Source organism: Cnephaeus nilssonii, assembly GCF_951640355.1.
Source record: "Cnephaeus nilssonii genome assembly, chromosome: 1".
In the NCBI taxonomy this organism is placed as follows: domain Eukaryota; kingdom Metazoa; phylum Chordata; class Mammalia; order Chiroptera; family Vespertilionidae; genus Cnephaeus; species Cnephaeus nilssonii.
In genome coordinates, this window is record NC_137072.1 from 10584646 (window position 1) to 10603737 (window position 19092).

The window sequence follows — 19092 nt, forward strand, 5'->3', positions numbered from 1 at the left end:
AACCATCATCCAGAACCGCTGGAAAGCTGGTTGAATGGAAGTCCTACAACCTGAGAAGTAAAGAAGAAAACACATTGAGGCTGGTATGAGGTGCGGGACAGGCTGGTCTGGCACCCATGGGCTTTTGCACCATGTGTGCTGCATTTTTAATTGGGAGGCTACCAGTAAGAAGCAAGGGGTTCCAGCCCTACACCAGACCCCCAGCCCAGGGGTCCCAAGGCTGGAAAAAGAAGTTCCTATGGGCATTAAGAACTATGGGCTATAAAAACCAGTGTGAATTAGGGCTCAGTAACACAGAGGCTGCTGGAGACCCAGCTGTTCCTCTTAAAAGGCCGGCACCAGGAACTGATCTTACAAGGTCCCACTTCCTCTGAGCTCCCACATCATAGACACATACAAGGAACTGGATTGTCTGGCATCAGGGCAGGAACTTGGGGACGGCTTTCTCCCAGATGGAGGTCCTCAAAGGGATCATTGTTCCTATGCTGGGCTGACTGGCAGCCATTCCTGTTTCCTCCACTCTAGTGATTCCTTAAGACCTTGCCTCATCCAACTTATAACCCAACCCAAGCTGTGTGCAGCAGCTTTTGCATATGAATGGCCTGTCCTTGCTCAGGCTAAAATCTGTCAAACAAGCTGCAGCTGGGTCAGGGAGCCCCAAACCTATCAATAAAAGGCCTAAGACCTGGAACCAGCACCTGCCTGCCTTTCTTCATAGCTGGGCCTCATCTTGGCATTTCCAAACCTGATACAAAGAGGAGGAATATGCAGATCTCTCTGTAGTTCCTGCTGGGAGGCCCCAGGCAGTGGCTGACTTTGCACCTCCCTGAAGACCTAAGAGCCTTGTACCCAGAGGTGTCAGACCATACCAGATTACACCTCTACACATCCATAAGTGACACACTCAAGGGGCAGACTCAGTGAGCAGGAAAGCACAGTCTTGTGCACTGGGGGGGGCGGGGGGTGGGGGGGGGTGTCCCTCAGGCCAGCCTGCACCCTCTCCAATCTGGGACCCGTTGGGGGATGTCCAACTGCTGGTTTAGGCCTGATTACTGTGGGATCGGGCTGAAACCGGCAGTCGGACATCCCTCTCACAATCCGGGACTGCTGGCTCCCAACCTCTCGCCTGCCTGCCTGCCTGATTGACCCTAACCGCTTCTGCCTGTCAGCCTGATCACCCCCTAACTGCCCTCCCCTGCTGGCCTGGTCACCCCCAACTGCCCTCCCCTGCTGGCCTGATCGCAAACAACTGCCCTCTCCTGCTGGCCATCTTGTGGCGGCCATCTTGTGACTACATGAGGGCAGCCATCTTGTGCAAGGGCGTGACATTCAATTTGCATATTACCTATTTATTATATAGGATTATTATATAGGATTTTGTAAAAATGTGTGAATATATACCTGTTTTACTATACAAATGATAAAAGGCATTTAGAATTCTAGTTGAATTATAAAAATATCAATTTTTGCTATTGGCATAGAATCAGTAGTATATCATAAATCTTAAGCCTATGTGTAGTACTAAAACAATGTTTTTTCATAATCAATGACTTCCAGATATAAGGTATTTCCTTATATCACCCCTGAGTGCTCAGGATAATGTCCTGAGGGTATTGCACAATGTAAATTTTGCAGGGAGGTGTTAGAAATGTGTAATGGCTTTTATAAATGGATAAAGATTTATTAGCTATTTTTCATGTTAATATTACTCTTAAAATAATATTAGGTACTAGAAAATGACTAGCATAAAAGTATTTATCGATCATGCTATTTGTAAGAAAATGTTACATAAAATATATGAGATACACAAATATAAGAAATTTCACTTGATGCTACCCCCTAATTATGTATTCAGATGCATTTAAAATTCAAAGGAAACAAGGTATTAACAATATTAGTTAACTTTTAAAAAATATTTTGTGCTACAACTTATGATATCTGCTTTTACAATATTTACTACATTTAATTTTCTCAAAAAGCTGAGATAGATACTATCATCTCTATTTTGTGACTGAGAAGATAATTGAGTTTTACAGAGGCTAAAAAACTTATTCAAGGTCTCAATGATAATGAGTGGCAAAGGCAGAATTTAGATCTAAGTCCACTATTACCTTTGATTTTATATAAAGAGGTCTAAGACAAAATTCCTATTTTCAAGAAATTTACCACATACCTGACAAGAGATATTCAAATAGATAAATATGATATTTTGGATTACTACAGTAATAAATTAGTAACAGTTTTTATCAGAGTAAATCATACATGAGGAATATGATGTAGCAATTAAAGAATATAATAAGTAACCCTGGCCAGTGTGGCTCAGGCTGGGCATTGTCCATGCATCAAAAGGCTGCCGGTTTGATTCGTGGTCAAGGCACCGGGATTGTGGGATCCATTCCCAGTAGGGGGTGTGCAGGAGGCAGCCAATTGATGTGCGTTCTCACATCAATGTTTCTCTCTCTGTCTCTCCCTCTCCCTTTAAAAAAAAAAATTAAAAAAAACTTGCCAAGGATACCAATGATCTACATGTTGCCAAATCCAATAAACACTTCTCTATATTAATTTCTTTTTTCATATTGATTTCAGAGTGGAAGGAAGAGGGAGAGAGAGAGAGAAACATCAATGATGAGAGAGAATCATTGATCGGCTGCCTCCCACACGTCCCCCTGCTGGGGATCGAGCCCGCAACCTGGGCATGTGCCCTTGACTGGAATTGAACCTAAGACACTTCAGTCCGCAGGCCGATGCTCTATCCCCTGAGCCAAACCAGCTAGGGCTATACTAATTTCTTTAAAAAAAAAGAAAAAAAAAGAAGAAGAGTATAATTAAGTAACTCTGGTCCAGTAGCTCAGTTGGTTAGAGTGTCCTCCTGATAAATCAAGGTTGTATGTTTGATCTCCAGTCAGGGCACATACAAGAAGCAACCAATGAATGCATAAATAAGTGGAAAAACAAATCGCTGGATGGGGCCTGACGGCCAACCCCTTGGTCCCTTCCCCCAGGGGCAGGCTCCAATCTCTCCATTTCTCTCTGTTGATCCATGAGCCAAGAGGTCATTGGTTCCATTCCGATCAGGGCACATGCCTGTGTTGTGGGCTCGATCCCCAGTGGCGGGGGAGGGGACGTGCAGTAGGTGGCCAATCAATGATGCTTCTCTGTCACTCACCAATGTTTCTATCTTTCTCTCTCCCTTCCTCTCTCTCTAAAATAAAAACATATTTAAAACAAACAAATTTTTTTCAAAAGAATGTAATAAATAGACCTCATTTTATTTTTAAAAATTTTTTCAATTACAGTTTATAGTCAATATTATTTTGTATAAAAATATAGAATGCTTCATGAGTTTGTGTGTCATACATGCACAGGGGCAAGGCTAATCTCCTCTGTATTATTCCAATTTTAGTACAAGTGCTGCCAAAGCAAGCACCCTCATTTAAAAAAATTTTTTTTGGGGTATGATTCAGATTATACCCTTATTAGGTTTCATATCTAAGTCTGATATCCTATATAATAAAGAGGTAATATGCAAATTGACCATCACTCCAATGCACAAGATGGCCGCCCCCATGTGGTCAAAGATGGCCACCCCCATGTGGACATAAGCTGGCCACCACAAGATGGCTGGCAGGGGAGGGCAGTTGTGGGCAATCAGGCCAGCAGGGGAGGGGAGTAGAGAGGGACCACGCCTGCAAGGGAGGGCAGTTGGGGGTGACCAGGCCTGCAGGGGAGGGCAGTTACGGGTGACCAGGCTGGCAGGAAAGGGCAGTTAGGGGTGACCAGGCCAGAAGGGAAGGGCAGTTGGGGGCGATCGGGCTGTCAGGGGAGCAGTTAGGCGTTGATTGGGCTGGCAGGGGAGTGGTTAGGGGGTGATCAGGCTGGCAGGCAGAAGTGGTTAGGGGCAACCAGGCAGGCAGGCAGGCAGGAGAACAGTTGGGAGCCAGCAGTCCTGGATTGTGAGAGGGATGTCTGACTGCCGGTTTAGGCCCGATCCCAGGTTTAGGCCTGAAACCGGCAGTCAGACATCCCTTGAGAGGTCCCAGATTGGAGAGGGTGCAGGCTGGGCTGAGGGACACACCCCCCCGTGCACGAATTTTGTGCACCGGGCCTCTAATATATAAACAAAAACTTCCAACTTTGGAATTTCACAACCCCCAAAAAATTACAAATACAAAATACTAGCCATTACTGTATTTTCCGGCATATAAGACAACTGGGCGTATAGAAGATTTTCCTGGGTTAAAAAGTCATCTTATACACCGGAAAATACGGTATTTATTGAGAATTTGCCTGGTATTTTGCTAAGTGCTTCATTTACATGATCTAATTTCATTCATTCAGGAACCCTATCTGATAGTTATATTATTCCTATATTAGAGGCCCAGTGCACGAAATTTGTGCTGGCCCTGCCCCCCCGCCGCCACCCACCCCTGGTTCCCCATTCACCATCGGGTGATTGGAGCCTGCTGCCCGGGGGTGAGGGACCCGGAGGAGATGTTGGCTGCTCCTGCCCACTGGCCGTCCCCGTCCCCTGCCGTGGGTCACCCTCTGTTTGTGGGGAAACCAGTGGGGCAGGGGCCTTGGCCTGGCGCCGCCCATGTCTGCCACCACCCACCCCGGTTCCGTTTGCCATCGGGCGATTGGAGTCTACCCCCAGGGGAAGGGACCGAGAGGTTGGTCAGCAGGCCCCATCCAGCGATAGGGGCCTGTGTGCTGAGGGCAGCTCCTGCGTTGAGCGTCTACCCCCTGCTGTTCATTGAGCATCATAGCAACTGATCGTTCCGCCATTTGGTTGAGTTGCATATTACCCTTTTATTATATAGGACTAGAGGCCCGGTGCATGAAATTTGTGCACGGGGGGGGGGGGTTCCTCAGCTCAGCCTACACCCTCTCTAATCAGGGACCCCTCAGGGGATGTCCGACTGCTGTTTAGGCCTGATTCCGCGGCAGTTGGACATCCGTGTCGCAATCCGGGACCGCTGGCTCCTAACCACTCAGCTGCCTTCCTGCCTGATCGCCCCCTAATTGCCCCCCTGCCAGCCTGGTTGCCCCCCAACTGTCCCCCTGCCGGCCTGGTCGCCCCCTAATTGTCCGGAAGGAAGTCAGACGTCTGGAAGATGTCTGGTCACCCAACCTAATTAGCATATTACCCTTTTATTAGTATAGATTATGAAGAAACTGAAGCTAAAGTTTTAAGGATTCCCTTTTTTTAAAAAGTATATTTTTTTATTGATTTCAGAGAGGAAGGGAGAGGGAAAGACAGGTAGAAACATCAATGATGAGAGAGAATCATTGATTGGCTGCCTCCTGCATGCCCCCCACTGGGGATCGGGCCTGCAACCCGGGCATATGCCCTTGACTGGAATTGAACCTGGGACCCTTCAGTCTGCAGGCAGACGCTCTATCCACTGAGCCAAATCGGCTAGGGGAGGATTCCCTTTCTATACTACACCTAAGTTATAGAGAGAATAACTCATTATGAAAGAGATGTAGATGAATATCAAATTTTCAACCTTGCAGTTATATCAGTATCTTTAGCATTTTCACGTGGGGAAAAAAAAAGAAACAAAACTAAACAAAATTTTATTCTGGAATAGGAGTTGTATAGAATATAAATCTAAAGCAGTAATGCACAAACTAAATTGTATTGTTTTTTAAACTTCCACTATATTGTAGACTGATACTCTTTATAAACTACAATAAAAGTGTCATGGCAACGTCAAATTGTTAAAATTGTTCCTAAAAGTTTGCTTTCAGCCCTGGCTAGTGTGTTAAGTGGTTAGACACGGTTTCCTGGGTTGCAGATTAAATACCTGGCCCTGGTCAGGGCGCCTGCAGGCGGCTACCAATCCATGTGTCTCTCTCACCTCTCCTCTCCTCTTCTCTCCATCTCTCTTTCTCTCCCCCCCCCTCTCTCTCTCTCTCCCCTTCTCCTCCTCCTCCTCTCCCTCCCTGCCTTCCACTCTCCTAAAAATCAATGGAAAAAATATCCTCAGGTGAGGATTAACAAAAAATAAGTAAATAAAAGTTTACTTTCACTTTTTGTATTTATCCTGTAAGCATATTCTTCTGCTCAAATAATACCAGGGTGACTTCAAGGATGCACTCTCCTTATACTTCCTAGAAACACAATCTGTGAAGCCTCCATTATCGGCAAAAATAACAAAATTAGGTGATGTCTCTAACAAGAACGAATACTTAAAAATTTATAATTTGGGTTGAGTGTCAACCCATGAACCAAGAGGTCACCAGTTTGATTCCTAGTCAGGGCACATGCCTGAGTTGTGGGCTCAATCCCAGTAGGGGGCATGCAGGAGGCAGCTAATCGATGTTTCTCTCTATAGATGTTTCTATCTCTCTACCCCTCTCTCTTTCTCTCTCTAAAATCAATAAAGACATATTAAAAAAACTAATTATGATTTATTGCTATTTTGTACTATTTGGTACTGTTAACTACTAGCGTAGGTAAGACGTTTTGTGGGTTTTTCTCCCAATAGCTTGTCTACACTTAACCAGTTCTTAGGGCCATGTTTCCCTAGTAATTCTATAGACCAACATCTCTCATCAGTAATACTTTCAACAATTATTAGTTTTGAGGATACAGGCAGTCCTCGGGTTACGTCAGACTCGACGTTTATCATTTCATGGTTATGTCACCATCTCCCATTTATTTATAAAAAAAAAGTTCTGTCATTTTGACGTATGTACATATGTGCTTTATGTTTATTATTTATTTACCACAAGTAAAGGTCAGGAATTGTTATCTTTCTTTTAATTTGTTTTTACTGTTTCACTTCATTACTGCTGTGTATGTGCTCCATGTGAGTGACATAGGTGGGTTCCGACTTACGGCGAAAACCGCGTTACATCGTGCTGTAGGAATGGATTTCCGACGTAACCTGAGGACCTACTGTACATAATTTTTTCTTTTAAAAAAAAAACAAAGTTTATCTTATTTTTTAATTTAGGTATAATTGACATATAACAATATATTAGTTTCATGAGTATAATATAATGATTCAATATTTGTAGAGACTGCAAAATAATCACCACAGTAAGTCTAGCGACCATTGTCGCCATACATAGTTATAAAAATATTTTTGTTGTAATGAGAACTTTTAAGATTTACTCTTCTAAAACTTTCAAATATACAATATAGTATTATTAACTATAGTCACTACACTGTACATTACATCCCCATTACTTATTTATTTTATAACTGGAAGTTTGTATCTTTTGACTCCTTCACCCATTTCACCCTCCTCTCCTCTTTTGGTAATCATCATTCTGTATTTGAGGATACAGAATTTTAAAAAGTTTTCACAACTTCTTACATTATAAAAGAATTACAAAATAGAAAAAAAACTCAGACATTCATTTAGCTCAAATATGTTTTATATTTATCTTTGAGAAGGTTAAGTATGTTGTCCTAAATCATATTTATATATTTATTTTTTCATACTTCTTGTTTTTTTTGTTGACACCTTGACTTTAGACCCAACATAAATTAAAGAATGTTTATTATAGTTCACAAAGTCTATTCCTTAGAAGTAATTAATAATAAACCTAGCTAATAAGCAATAATCCTTAATGTTTGTTATAGTTCTCACAATATTTCAGTTCAACCTCTGATTTTACTTAGTTGCTACTATACCTAAGACCTTTTCAATATTTTTAAAAACAATATAGGAGCCCAGCATGTATAGCTCAGTGGTTGAGTGTGGATCCATGAACTAGGAGGTCATGGTTTTGGTTTCTGGTCAGGGCACATGCCGGGTTGCGGGCTCAATCCCCAGTAGTGGGCATACAGGGGGCAGCCGATCGGTGAATCTCTCTCATCATTGATGTTTCTATCCCTCTTTCCCTCTCCCTTCCTTTCTCTGAAATCAATGAAATAAAATAAAATAACAAAAACAAAACAAAACAATACAGGAAACATGGAGCCTACGCTTGGCCAGGTATGGAACCGTGTAAGTACTCAATGAGAGGACTGAATAAATGATAAATATACTTTTTTAAAAATCATGACCTAATATAAACCAGCTTCACAATCTCCGTTACCTTACCTATAAAATGGAAAAACTCTATTCAATGAAACAGGAATATTTGCAGGGAGCATGGAAGAAATCTTTGATATAATCTGGATCTTTGAGATAATGTAGATATTTATAAAGACAGAAAATGAGGCCTGTTTCCAGGTCATAAAGCTAATTAAAAGGCAGAACTAATACTTAAAAAGCCAAGTCTGTCTGATGACTCCTACTAGTTTAGTGTTCTCTCCATCACCAATGAGCTGAACCAGATGTGGTCTCGTAAGCTTAACAAGCATTGTGACATTACTCTTTACATTTAAACAGTGACTTACCTGAATCTGAAAACACTAGAGATGGTGACCTTTTTAAACTGGCCCCTCCTTTCAAGGTAATGTTTTCTAAAGAGGAACTCTCATTTTTTGATATCACCACCTCATCTCCAAAAATATTTAAGTCTAAAAAAAGAAAAACAATCAGTCACCCCCTGTTTATGAGTAATAATTATTTATTATAATAAGCTACTGGGTTTTATAAATTTCAGCATTATAGTTCAACATATTCCACTATTAGCCATATATAACCTTAACTTAAAACTAATTACAGCCGAAACCGGTTTGGCTCAATGGATAGAGCGTCGGTCTGCGGACTGAAAGGTCCCAGGTTCGATTCCGGTCAAGGGCATGTACATTGGCTGCGGGCACATCCCTGGTGGGGGGTGTGCAGGAGGCAGCTGGTCGATGATTCTCTCTCATCGATGTTTCTGGCTCTCTATCCCTCTCCCTTCCTCTCTGTAAAAAATCAATAAAATATTAAAAAAAACAAAAACAAAAACAAAAAACTAATTACACTAGCTCTAGAATATTATTGTTAAAAAAACACACCAAAAGCTAAATTCCACTTACTTTCTGATGTCATTTTTTCAGTTCCTGTATGTTTCATTTCCTCCCAGGAATTATGTTCCTTCTTTCCACAATCTTTAATGTCAAAAAGTTCCTTTTCCTCTTTTCTCTTTTGTTTCATCTTGCCAAAAGTAGATTTTGAAACAGAAAGTTTGATCTGCATTAAAAAGTTGAAATATCTGAAAGTATTCAGGGATTGTGACATTTAAAATAACTATCTTAATCTCAGACATCTGTATATAGGCATTAAATGTCTATATACAATATAAACCATACATTTCTTAGTTCTTACTTCAGGAATTATAAAGTAGAATAGAATTACATAGAGCTAATATCCAACTAAATTTTTGCCTGAGGATATTAGTCTGTTATTCATTGAGTATATCCTAGAAAACTGTTATATATATATACATACACATGTACATACATAAAGTAACATACAGGATAAAATACACCAGATGCTATATACCATGGGAAAAAATAATTTATTATTTAAAAAATTAGCATCAGAATTTTCAATTACATTGCAATTAGAAAATTTTTAACTGGAACACTTTCATCAACCCAAATCAGACATATACAAAACAATAATGTATGATAGGCTTAAAGTTATTCTAATAATTAAGCAAATAACCTTACATCTTTTTCATTCTCAACATCAAGATATGATGGAATACTTTGTTGGACTGATCTTCCATAAATCCCTGATGGTGGTTCAAAGCTTTGTTTAACTGAAAATTTATACCCATTTTCCACAGAAGATATCACTGACTGGCTGCAGGTTGCTGGTACTGAATTTGGACTTCCAAATACACCTGAAATTAACCAACAATAGACTGCCATTAAGTATCTATGTGTCCCTCTGAATAACAAAGTTTAAGACAAGGATTTGGCCTTCAAGAAATAATATAGTTAATAAGAGAAACATCTTATCTAATAAAAGAGTAATATGCAAATTAACCATCACTCCACTACATCAACAAGCCACGCCCATCAGCCAATCAGGAACGAGTATGCAAATTAACCCAACAAAGATGGCTGCAGCCATGGAGCAAGCAGGAGGCTTGGGTTTCCCTGGCAATGGAGGAAGCCAAGCTTTCCGCACACCCTGGTCGGCCTAGGCCTCTACTCAAGGCTACAACATTTCAATTATAGAAGATAAATAAATCCCAACAAAAATGGCGGCAGCCATGGAGCTGGAGAGAGCAGGAGGCTTGAATTGCCCCCGGCGATGGAGGAAGCCAAGCTTTCCGCATACCCTGGCCAGCCTACGCCTCCACTCAAGGCTACAAAGTTTCAATTATAGAAGATAAAGAAACCCGAACAAAAATGGCTGCGGCCACGGAGCAAGCAGAAGGCTTGGCTCCGCTCAAGGCTACAAAGTTTCAATTATAGAAGATAAATGAATCCCAGATACCAGGGCTTGCTCTTGGGTCGCCCGGGGGCGTGGTTGGCCTGCAAACCACCAGAGGCCCCTTGCCCAGGCCAACCCACGCCCCAAGGGAACCCCCACCTGATCCGGGACAACCTTCAGGGCAAACCAGCTGGCCCCTACCCGTGCACCAGGCCTCTATCCTCCAATCTAATAAAAGAGTAATATGCAAAATGACTATCACTCCAACACACAAGATGGCTGCCCGCCCCCATGTGGTCAAAGATGGCTGCCCCTATGTGGACACAAGATGGCCACCACAAGATGGCCAGCAGGGGAAGGCAGTTGGGAGGGACCAGGCCTGTAAGGGAGGGCAGTTGTGGGCAATCAGGTCAGCAGGGGAGGGCAGTTGGGGGCGAACAAGCCTGCAGGGGAGGGCAGTTAGGGGTGACCAGGCCTGCAGGGGAGGGCAGTTAGGGGCAAACAGGCTGGCAGGGGAGCAGTTAGGCATCAATCAGGCTGACAGGGGAGTGGTGATCAGGCTGGCAGGCAGAAGTGGTTAGGGGCAATCAGAAAGGAAGGCAGGCGAGCAGTTGGGAGCCAGCAGTCCTGGATTGTGAGAGGGATGTCTGACTGCCCGAGCAGTCGGACATCCCTCAAGGGGTCCCAGATTGGAGAGGGTGCAGGCTGGGCTGAGGGACAGCCCCCCCGCACCCTGTGCACGAATTTCGTGCACCGGGCCTCTAGTGTTAAATAATCATCTCTCTATATAAAAGCCTAAGTGACCATCCAACTGGTAGCTATGATGCGCACTGACCACCGGGGGCAGATGCTCAACGTACAGGCATGGAAACCTGGAACAGGTTGATTAATCTCAGAGGGAAGGGGGAGGGGAAAGGCAGGAAGAGATTAACCAAAGATCTTATATGCATACTAGAGGCCTGGTGCACGGATTCGTGCAAATTGAAAGGAAATTAATTTTAGAAGGTAGCTGGTGGGGCAGAACTGGGTGAGACGGGCTGGACACACCCTGGCGCCAACCTCCTGCAGTCCCTCTCTGGCTGGCCACACTTGGGGTGGCGCCATGGCTCGAAAGGTGTCTGCAGTGTAAGTGGGGTCCTTCTGGCAGGTGGGGACCCTCAGCCTGGCCTATGGGGATCATGCCAAAACCAGCTCTCTGACATCCCGAGGTCCCGGAATGCGAGAGGGTACTCTACAAAGTTGCTGTTGTACAGGGTGTGGAACGCAAACTCAAGTGTGCAGTAAATCAGGTTTGGGGCTGACAGTACCCCAGCAACAACATAACGCAGGGCTGAAGGTGGAATTGTGTGGTCTCACAAGGAATCAGGCTCCCTCCACTCTGGTTTCGGGGTGCGTCACCCGAGAATCACTGCTGCCAAGTCACTGCAGCTCAGCAGCTCCTGCGTTGAGCATCTGTCCCCAGGTAGTCAGTGCACATCATAGCGACTGGTCGGATGGTCAGACACTTAGCATATTAGCCTTTTATTTATACACACACACACACACACACACACACACACACTAGAGGGGGCCGGTGCACGAAATTCATGCATGGGGGGGGGGTGTCCCTCAGCCTGGCCTGCACCCTCTCCAATCCCGGAACCCTTGGGGGCTGTCTGACTGCCTCTCACAATCTGGGACTGCTGGCTCCTAACTGCTCGCCTGCCTGCTTGATTACCCCTAACCACCTCTGCCTGCCTGCCCCTAACCACCTCTGCCTTCCTGCCCGATCGCCCCTAACTGCTCCCCTGCTGGCCTGATCGCCCCTAACTGCCTCTGCCTCACTCTGCATCTGGGACCCAGGCTTCCCTCCTCCAGCCAGTCACAGGCACCCAGGACTGGGGCTTCCCTCCCTCTGGCTGGCTGCAGGCACCCAGGACGTTGGCTGGCTTCCCCCGGGCTGGCTGCAGCCATAGGGACCATGGGTGGGCGGCTTCGCCCGGGCCACAGCTGCAGGCACCCAGGACCACAGGGCGGGCAGCTTGTCCCTCTCCCGGGCCGCAGCCCCAGCTGCTGGTGCCCAAGACCGCAGGGTGGGCGACTTGTCCCTCTCCCAGGCCACAGGCACAGGGGCGGGTGGCTTGTCCCTCTCCTGGACCGTAGCCTGGCTGGTCCCCATTCCTCTTTCATGAGCTCATTTGTGCTTGGCTGGTCCCCCTTCCTCTCTCCCCAGTTTTGAGTGTCTGAGTGGTTATGGCGTGACAACCATTTGCATATTTGCTCTTTATTATATAGGACTAGAGACCCAGCGCACAATTAAATGTGCGTGTGTAGGGTCCCCTAGGCCTAGCCTGAAATCAGGGCCATGCCCGCTGCCCCACGATGCCTTGCATGCTCTGCGGACACTGCCAGCGCCCTGCGACACCCCGGACGCTCTGTGGATGCTGCCGGTGCCCCGCGACGCTCTGCCAATGTTGTCAGCGCCCTGGTGGGGGTAAGGTGGGGGGAAGGCCCAAGAGGTGCTCCATGCACCTCCTGGTACCGGTCCTTTGGTCGTTACGGCCACTGGCCTTTTACAATATAGAGGACCGGTGAATGGATTTGTGCACCTGTGGGGTCCCTCGGCCTGGCCTGTGGGGATTGGGCTAAAACTGGCCCAGTGCATGGATTTGTGCACCAGTGGGGTCACTCGGCCTGGCCTGCGCCCTCTTGCAATATGGGACCCCTTAGGGGATGTCGGACTGCCGGTTTCAACCCGATCCCCACAGGCCAGGCTGAGGGACCCCAGGTGCACAAATCTGTGCACTGGACCTCTAGTATGCATATAATCTTTGGTTAATCTCTTCCCGCCTTCCTCCCTTCCCCCTTCCTTCTGAGATTCATCAGTCTGTTCCATGTTTCCATGCCTGTGCGCTGAGCGTCTTTCCCCTGGTGGTCAGTGCGCATCATAGCTACCGGTCAAATGGTCAGACGGTTGCTTAGGCTTTTATATATATAGAGTAGAGGCCTGGTGCACGCATTCATGCACTGGTGGGTTCCCTCAGCCTGGCCTGTGGGGATTGGGCTGAATCTGTGCACTGGGCCTCCGACATCCCCCGAAGGGTCCCGGATTGTGAGAGGGCACAGGCCATGCCGAGGGACCCCACCAGTGCATGAATACGTGTACTGGGCTTCTAGTAAAGTATAAAAGCAAATGCCCTAATAAGAGTATTACAAGACATAATATCAAATAAGTGCTGAGTTCACAGGAAGGAAAGGCTGATGTGAGTTGGGTGTTAAAGATGGTTTCAAGAAGCAAGGATTTGCCTGGCTGGCATGGCTCAGTGATTGAGCATCTACCCATGAAACAGGAGGTCATGGTTCGATTCCTAGTCAGGGCACATGCCTGGGTTGTGGGCTCAATCCCCAGTAAGGGGCGTGCAGGAGGCAACTGGTCAATGACTCTCTCGTCATTGATGTTTTTCTCTCTCTCTCTTTCCCTCCTTGTTCTCTCTGAAATCAATTAAAAATATTTAAAATAAAAAAATAAAAGAAAATATATATTAAATAAAAAGAAGCAAGGATTTGAGCTGGGGTTGGAAGACACAATGGATTTGGAGACCAGAGGGAGGGAAGGATATCCTATGAAGGTAAGTATGCTTATAAGCAGAGTTGAACAAGTATAAAGCATGAATGTGGAGTGAATAAATTAGTTTGGTTTGGCACAAGGCAAGTAGAAAACTAACAGAAAATAAAGAGTAGGTTGGAGTCAATCTGAGGAGGGCCTTTATATGATTTAATGAGACTCTATCAGGTAAAGAAGTTAGGGAAGCTTTTCAGACATTTCATTCTTTTTACCAAAAAAAGATGTATATCCTCAATGCCTATCATCACATTCTAGTTTTTCAATCAAAACAGAGTCTAGTTGGGATGTGTTAAGTAACTTGATAGGGAATCCCTTCTCAATGTGTATGGATGTCAGCTCATCATGTTTTACACTTTAAATATCTTATAATTTTATTTGTCAATTAAATATCAATAAAGCTGAAAACACTCCATCTAGTTTTAAAGGATATTTGCAAATATGTATTACAAAAGTCCCCTAATCCCCCTAAAATATAACAGGTGTTAATTCTAATTTGGTTAGACACTATATAAGTGGTAATAAATTTATATTAATTTGTACTGATCACTAAGTTCATAAATAAGTACTACCATTTGAATTTAAACTATGGTAAAATTGTCTTAGCTAAAATTGCCTTAGACGTATCCAAACTGTAGTTGTTATGTACATAAAACATCTCTCTGAAAATTACTGACATGAGTTACTGTAGTTTCACTAGAAATGTGAACTATTCACTTCTAATTCTTTCAATTTAATAACTTTTCAAAAAGAAAGTTCTATTCAACACCTGGATCAAACTCTTCTTTATTCAGATAATTTGCTTACGAGTGAAGAACATGAAATACAATTAAAAAGCTAAATAGCTTTGAAATACCTTTTCCAACAACTACTACTGAATCTTCTGATAAGGTATTTGTGGATATGAAGTCAAAACTGGTAATATGTTGTAAATTTGATGATGACCCTGTAAATCCTAAAGAAAAAAACACACACCCACATTAAAAAATACATAGTATTTTGGGATATCATAATATGGTCTTTTAAAACTAAAAATTTATTATATACAAAGAATTTAGAATTTACTTATTCACACATGCTCATTAATTCAATAAGTATTTATAATTTGAATATCTAATATAAACTAGGCACTTGAGAGAAAAGAAACCTTCTTCCCTTAAGAAGTTTATACATGCCAGTGTTAGTGGGAAAGATACACAAGAAAATAATCACATGCCCAGCCAGTGTGGCTCAATGAAAAGACATATATCCAGATGTTATTTATAACGGCCAAGATATGGAAGCAGCCTAAGTGTTCATCAACAGATGAACGGATAAAGAATAAGTGATACATATATACAAGGGAAATGTGACTCAGCCATAAAAAATAATGAAATCTTGCCATCTACAACAACATGGATGAACCTAGAAGGTTTTGTACTGAGTGAAATAAGTCTGACAGAGGAATACAGTGCCATATGATTTCACTTATATGTGGAATCTAAAAAACAAAATAAATGAACAAACAAAACAGAAAGAGACTCATAGATACCAAGAACATTTTGATAATTGCCAAATCGAAGAGAAGGGGGTTGCAGGGATGGGTGAAAAAAGTGAAGAGGTTATGAAGTCCAAATTGATAGTTACAGAATAGTCATGGGGATGTAAAGAACAGCATAGGGAATACAGTCAATAATATTGTAATAACTATGTATGGTGTCAGATGGATACTAGATTTATCAGGGTGATCATTTTAAGCTATATAATGTCTAATCACTGGGCTGTACACCTGAAACTAATATAATATTGTCTGTCAACCATGAGAAGTAAAAAATTATTTAAAGTAAAAAAAGAAGAGAGCAGAACAACATGTATAGTATTTTTCTCTTATTGAAGACCTGTTTATGTATACTCATATCTTTGTATGAACATGAAAAAAGGCAGGAAAAAAATAATTATATATAAGTGAAACTGACAAAAATAGTTAATAAAATGTGAGAGGAAAAAATTAAGCAGATAGATTACTTTGCTAACTTGCTAAAGATGATGACTTGTTTTGCTGTTTTGCTTATGTGCAATTATGACAAAGATTAAAGAAAGAAACCCATGTAGGTTATCATCTATAAATATAAAGAGGTAATATGCAAATTAGGCCAGGACGCCATAACGGGTCACAACCAGCAGGAGGAGGTTGTGTGCGCAGGTGAGGCCCTGAGTGGAGATGGAGACAGAGACAGAGGGACTGAAGCGGATACGGACAGGGTCACGGGGGCTGGCCTGAGCCACCGCGCCACGGCTGGGGCAGGCCCGCCGGAGCGGACATCGACAGGGACAGGGGGGCCGGCCTGCAGCCTCCGTGGCCGATCGCAGGCCCAGAGAGGAAAGGGCAGGCCTGCCCACAGCCTCCGTGGCCGAGTACAGGCCCAGAGTAAAACGTTGACAGCAAGTTCTTTCAGTATAATTGGGGCATTAGAGGCCTACAGAATGATCATTTCCTTTTCTATGAAACACATAACTCTGACACACTATTTACAATTAAATTAGTTCCATATATTTTGATATTTTACAGGCCTGGAAAGTTACATATAATGATGAGCAAAGTGAGACGATGAAAAGAATTTTTAGGCTTTTAAAGATGTAACTAATTTCTGTCTAGAAGACACACCAATTCAAAAAGTGATGGTTTTATTGTCCTATAGGACATTAGCCAGATTGTATCTAATTTAGCAGTTTTACTTCAGGCTTTCATCTTTGGCAATCTTATTTGGACAGCATTATCATCCTGCCAGTCCCTTCACTGAGTTAACAGAACTTTTGCATCTGCTATTATGTATTTGAATAAGAATTATGTATTTAACACATGCAAAATTTTGTTTTGACACAATAAAACAAAAGATCATTTGATTCTTCCCTGGAACACAGAAAAGCACAAACTTGAATCATTGCTGTGGCTTAGGCTAATTTTCCAAATATTGTTAATAAAATTCATGTAGGGATCTTCACAGAGCCAAGAATTCTCTTTCAGGCCTACATATTCAGCATCTCCAAGGAGGAGGCCTGTTATTCTGTGTTTTGTTTTTTAATACTCACTAGAGCAGTGATGGGCAACCTTTTGAGCTTGGTGTGTCAAACTTCACCAAAAAACTGAGCATAACTCGGGTAGTGTGTCACTTTGAGGAAAAAACATTATTTCGCAAATGTTTCATCCTCGGCATGCGGCTGCCTCAGCGGCCGCGTGTCATCAGAAATGGCTACGCGTGTCAGTGCTGACACACGTGTCATAGGTTCGCCATCACTGCACTAGAGGATATTTTTTCACTGCTTTTTAGAGAGTGGACCAGAGGGAGAGGGAGAGGGAGAGGGAAAGGGCCTGCCCACGGCTGACGGCAGGCCCTTGCCAGCAGTCCCACCTCTGCACATGACCTGCAGAGGAAACACCTTTTCTGATTGCTCATTGGCTAAGCTCCCCGTATGCTACTTGCAGTGTTCTTGGTAACTTGCCTAATAAGAATCCAAGAAGGTGATCTAGGGTTTTTCTACCTCACTCCTGGAGGATAAAATGAAGGTCTGCTGCTGGAGGGTCTAAGGAATGTCATATCCTGCCCTAGCTGGTTTGGTGCACTGGATAGAGCCTCGGCCTGCCGACCGCAGGGTCCAGGTTCGATTCTGATCAAGGGCATGTACCTAGGTTGCAGGAGGATAAAATGAAGGTCTGCTGCTGGAGGGTCTAAGGAATGTCATATCCTGCCCTAGCTGGTTTGGTGCACTGGATAGAGCCTCGGCCTGCCGACCGCAGGGTCCAGGTTCGATTCTGATCAAGGGCATGTACCTAGGTTGCAGGCTCCTCCCTGGCCAAGGCCCAGGTCAGGACTCATGCAGGAGGCAACCAATCGCAGTGTCCCTCTCACACTGATGTTTCTCTCTGTCTTTCCCTCTCTCTTCCACGCTCTTTAAAAATCAATGGAAAAATATCCTCAGGTGAGGATAAAAAAGAAAGAAATGTCATATCCTATGAAAGAGACATTTTGAAAATGCCTAAAGAAAGTTGTCATTTTTTTCGTGGTGAAGGGATTGGAATAAGTATTGATGAAAATACCTTGGCAGCTGCGGTGGCCGGCAGTGGCAGCAGCAGTGGGTGATGGGGGTAGCGTCTTCCTCTGATCAGCCATGTTGCCTCCTGCAGAGGGAGGCCTACTGACGACTTAGGCCCGCAGGGAGCGGGCCTAAGCTGTCAGTAGGACATCCCCTGAGGGCTGTCGTACTGTGAGAGGGGGCAGGGTGGGCTGAGGGACCCCTCCCCCAGTACACGAATTTTGTGCACCGGGCCTCTAGTATTTCATATTTTTCTTTAAGTATAGTTTGGAATAATAAAAATTAATGTGCATTGTTTCAGCACATGTCAACTAACAGAAACATCTGATAGCCCCCAAAGATGTTCAGTAACAAAGCGAAGCAAATTTCAGTAAATGAAACAATTTACTCATTAGCCCACAAACATAAAATCTATATAAATTATCAAGAGATGACTAAATAATTAGATAAATCACAGGAAATAGATAAAGAACAAGTTATCTATAAGTAATATAATTTTTGTTATGAGAGGGGCTGACATAACTAATCATTTTTAATGTTACTTTTACTTTTTACACTATATTTTCTTCTAAACAAAGATGTATTGAAAGAAATATTGCTCAAATCTCACTTGTAAAATATAAGAAAAATATTCTTAAAAGATACTTTACATATAAACTATCCTTATAAATCTCTTTTTGCTACTTCTGTCCAATTCATTCAACTAGAGAAAAATATTAATGCGTGGAATCTAGTTTGCTAACACTTCAACCATTCATCATTAATAACTTTCCCAAGTTATTCATTGGGGCTCTAAGTTGTTATTATGTTAGAAAACAGGTTTAAAAGGACAACCAGCAGAGGAGAGGAATGGGAAAAAGACAAAGTTCTGAGATCTTATCCTACAAAAGTCTGAAGTTTCCTGAAATATTAATTCACTCACATATAGAACTCACTGGCATACTTCTTTTGGAAGTCTTTTCATTCCCTGCACTGCACTCAGTATTTACTTTAACCAGATTATTTGAGAATGCAATTTTGAGTGATTATGCCCAAGGCTACACTATTAATTCTGGTTGGCTCATCACCACTCCATTCCTTTAACATGTGGCACTCAGCACCTTCACTCATTCATTCATTTACTCCTCACCCGAGGAT

General features: G+C 43.3%; 1 protein-coding gene across 6 annotated transcripts in view; it reads right to left on the reverse strand.

The window, feature by feature from the left end:
• The window catches only part of TOGARAM1 (TOG array regulator of axonemal microtubules 1), a 138411-nt gene that overhangs the window by 40796 nt on the left and 78523 nt on the right, over positions 1–19092 (reverse strand). For 4 of the 6 annotated variants that reach the window (XM_079793443.1, XM_079793446.1, XM_079793444.1 and 1 more), the window contains 4 exons: positions 14741–14839; positions 9569–9744; positions 8933–9086; positions 8363–8485 (listed from right to left, as the gene is read on the reverse strand). In XM_079793443.1, coding sequence (XP_079649569.1) covers positions 8363–8485; positions 8933–9086; positions 9569–9744; positions 14741–14839 — 552 coding nt within the window. The remainder of the gene's footprint in view (positions 1–8362; positions 8486–8932; positions 9087–9568; positions 9745–14740; positions 14840–19092) is intronic. The other 2 variants (XM_079793447.1, XM_079793445.1) reach the window with 1 other exon arrangement.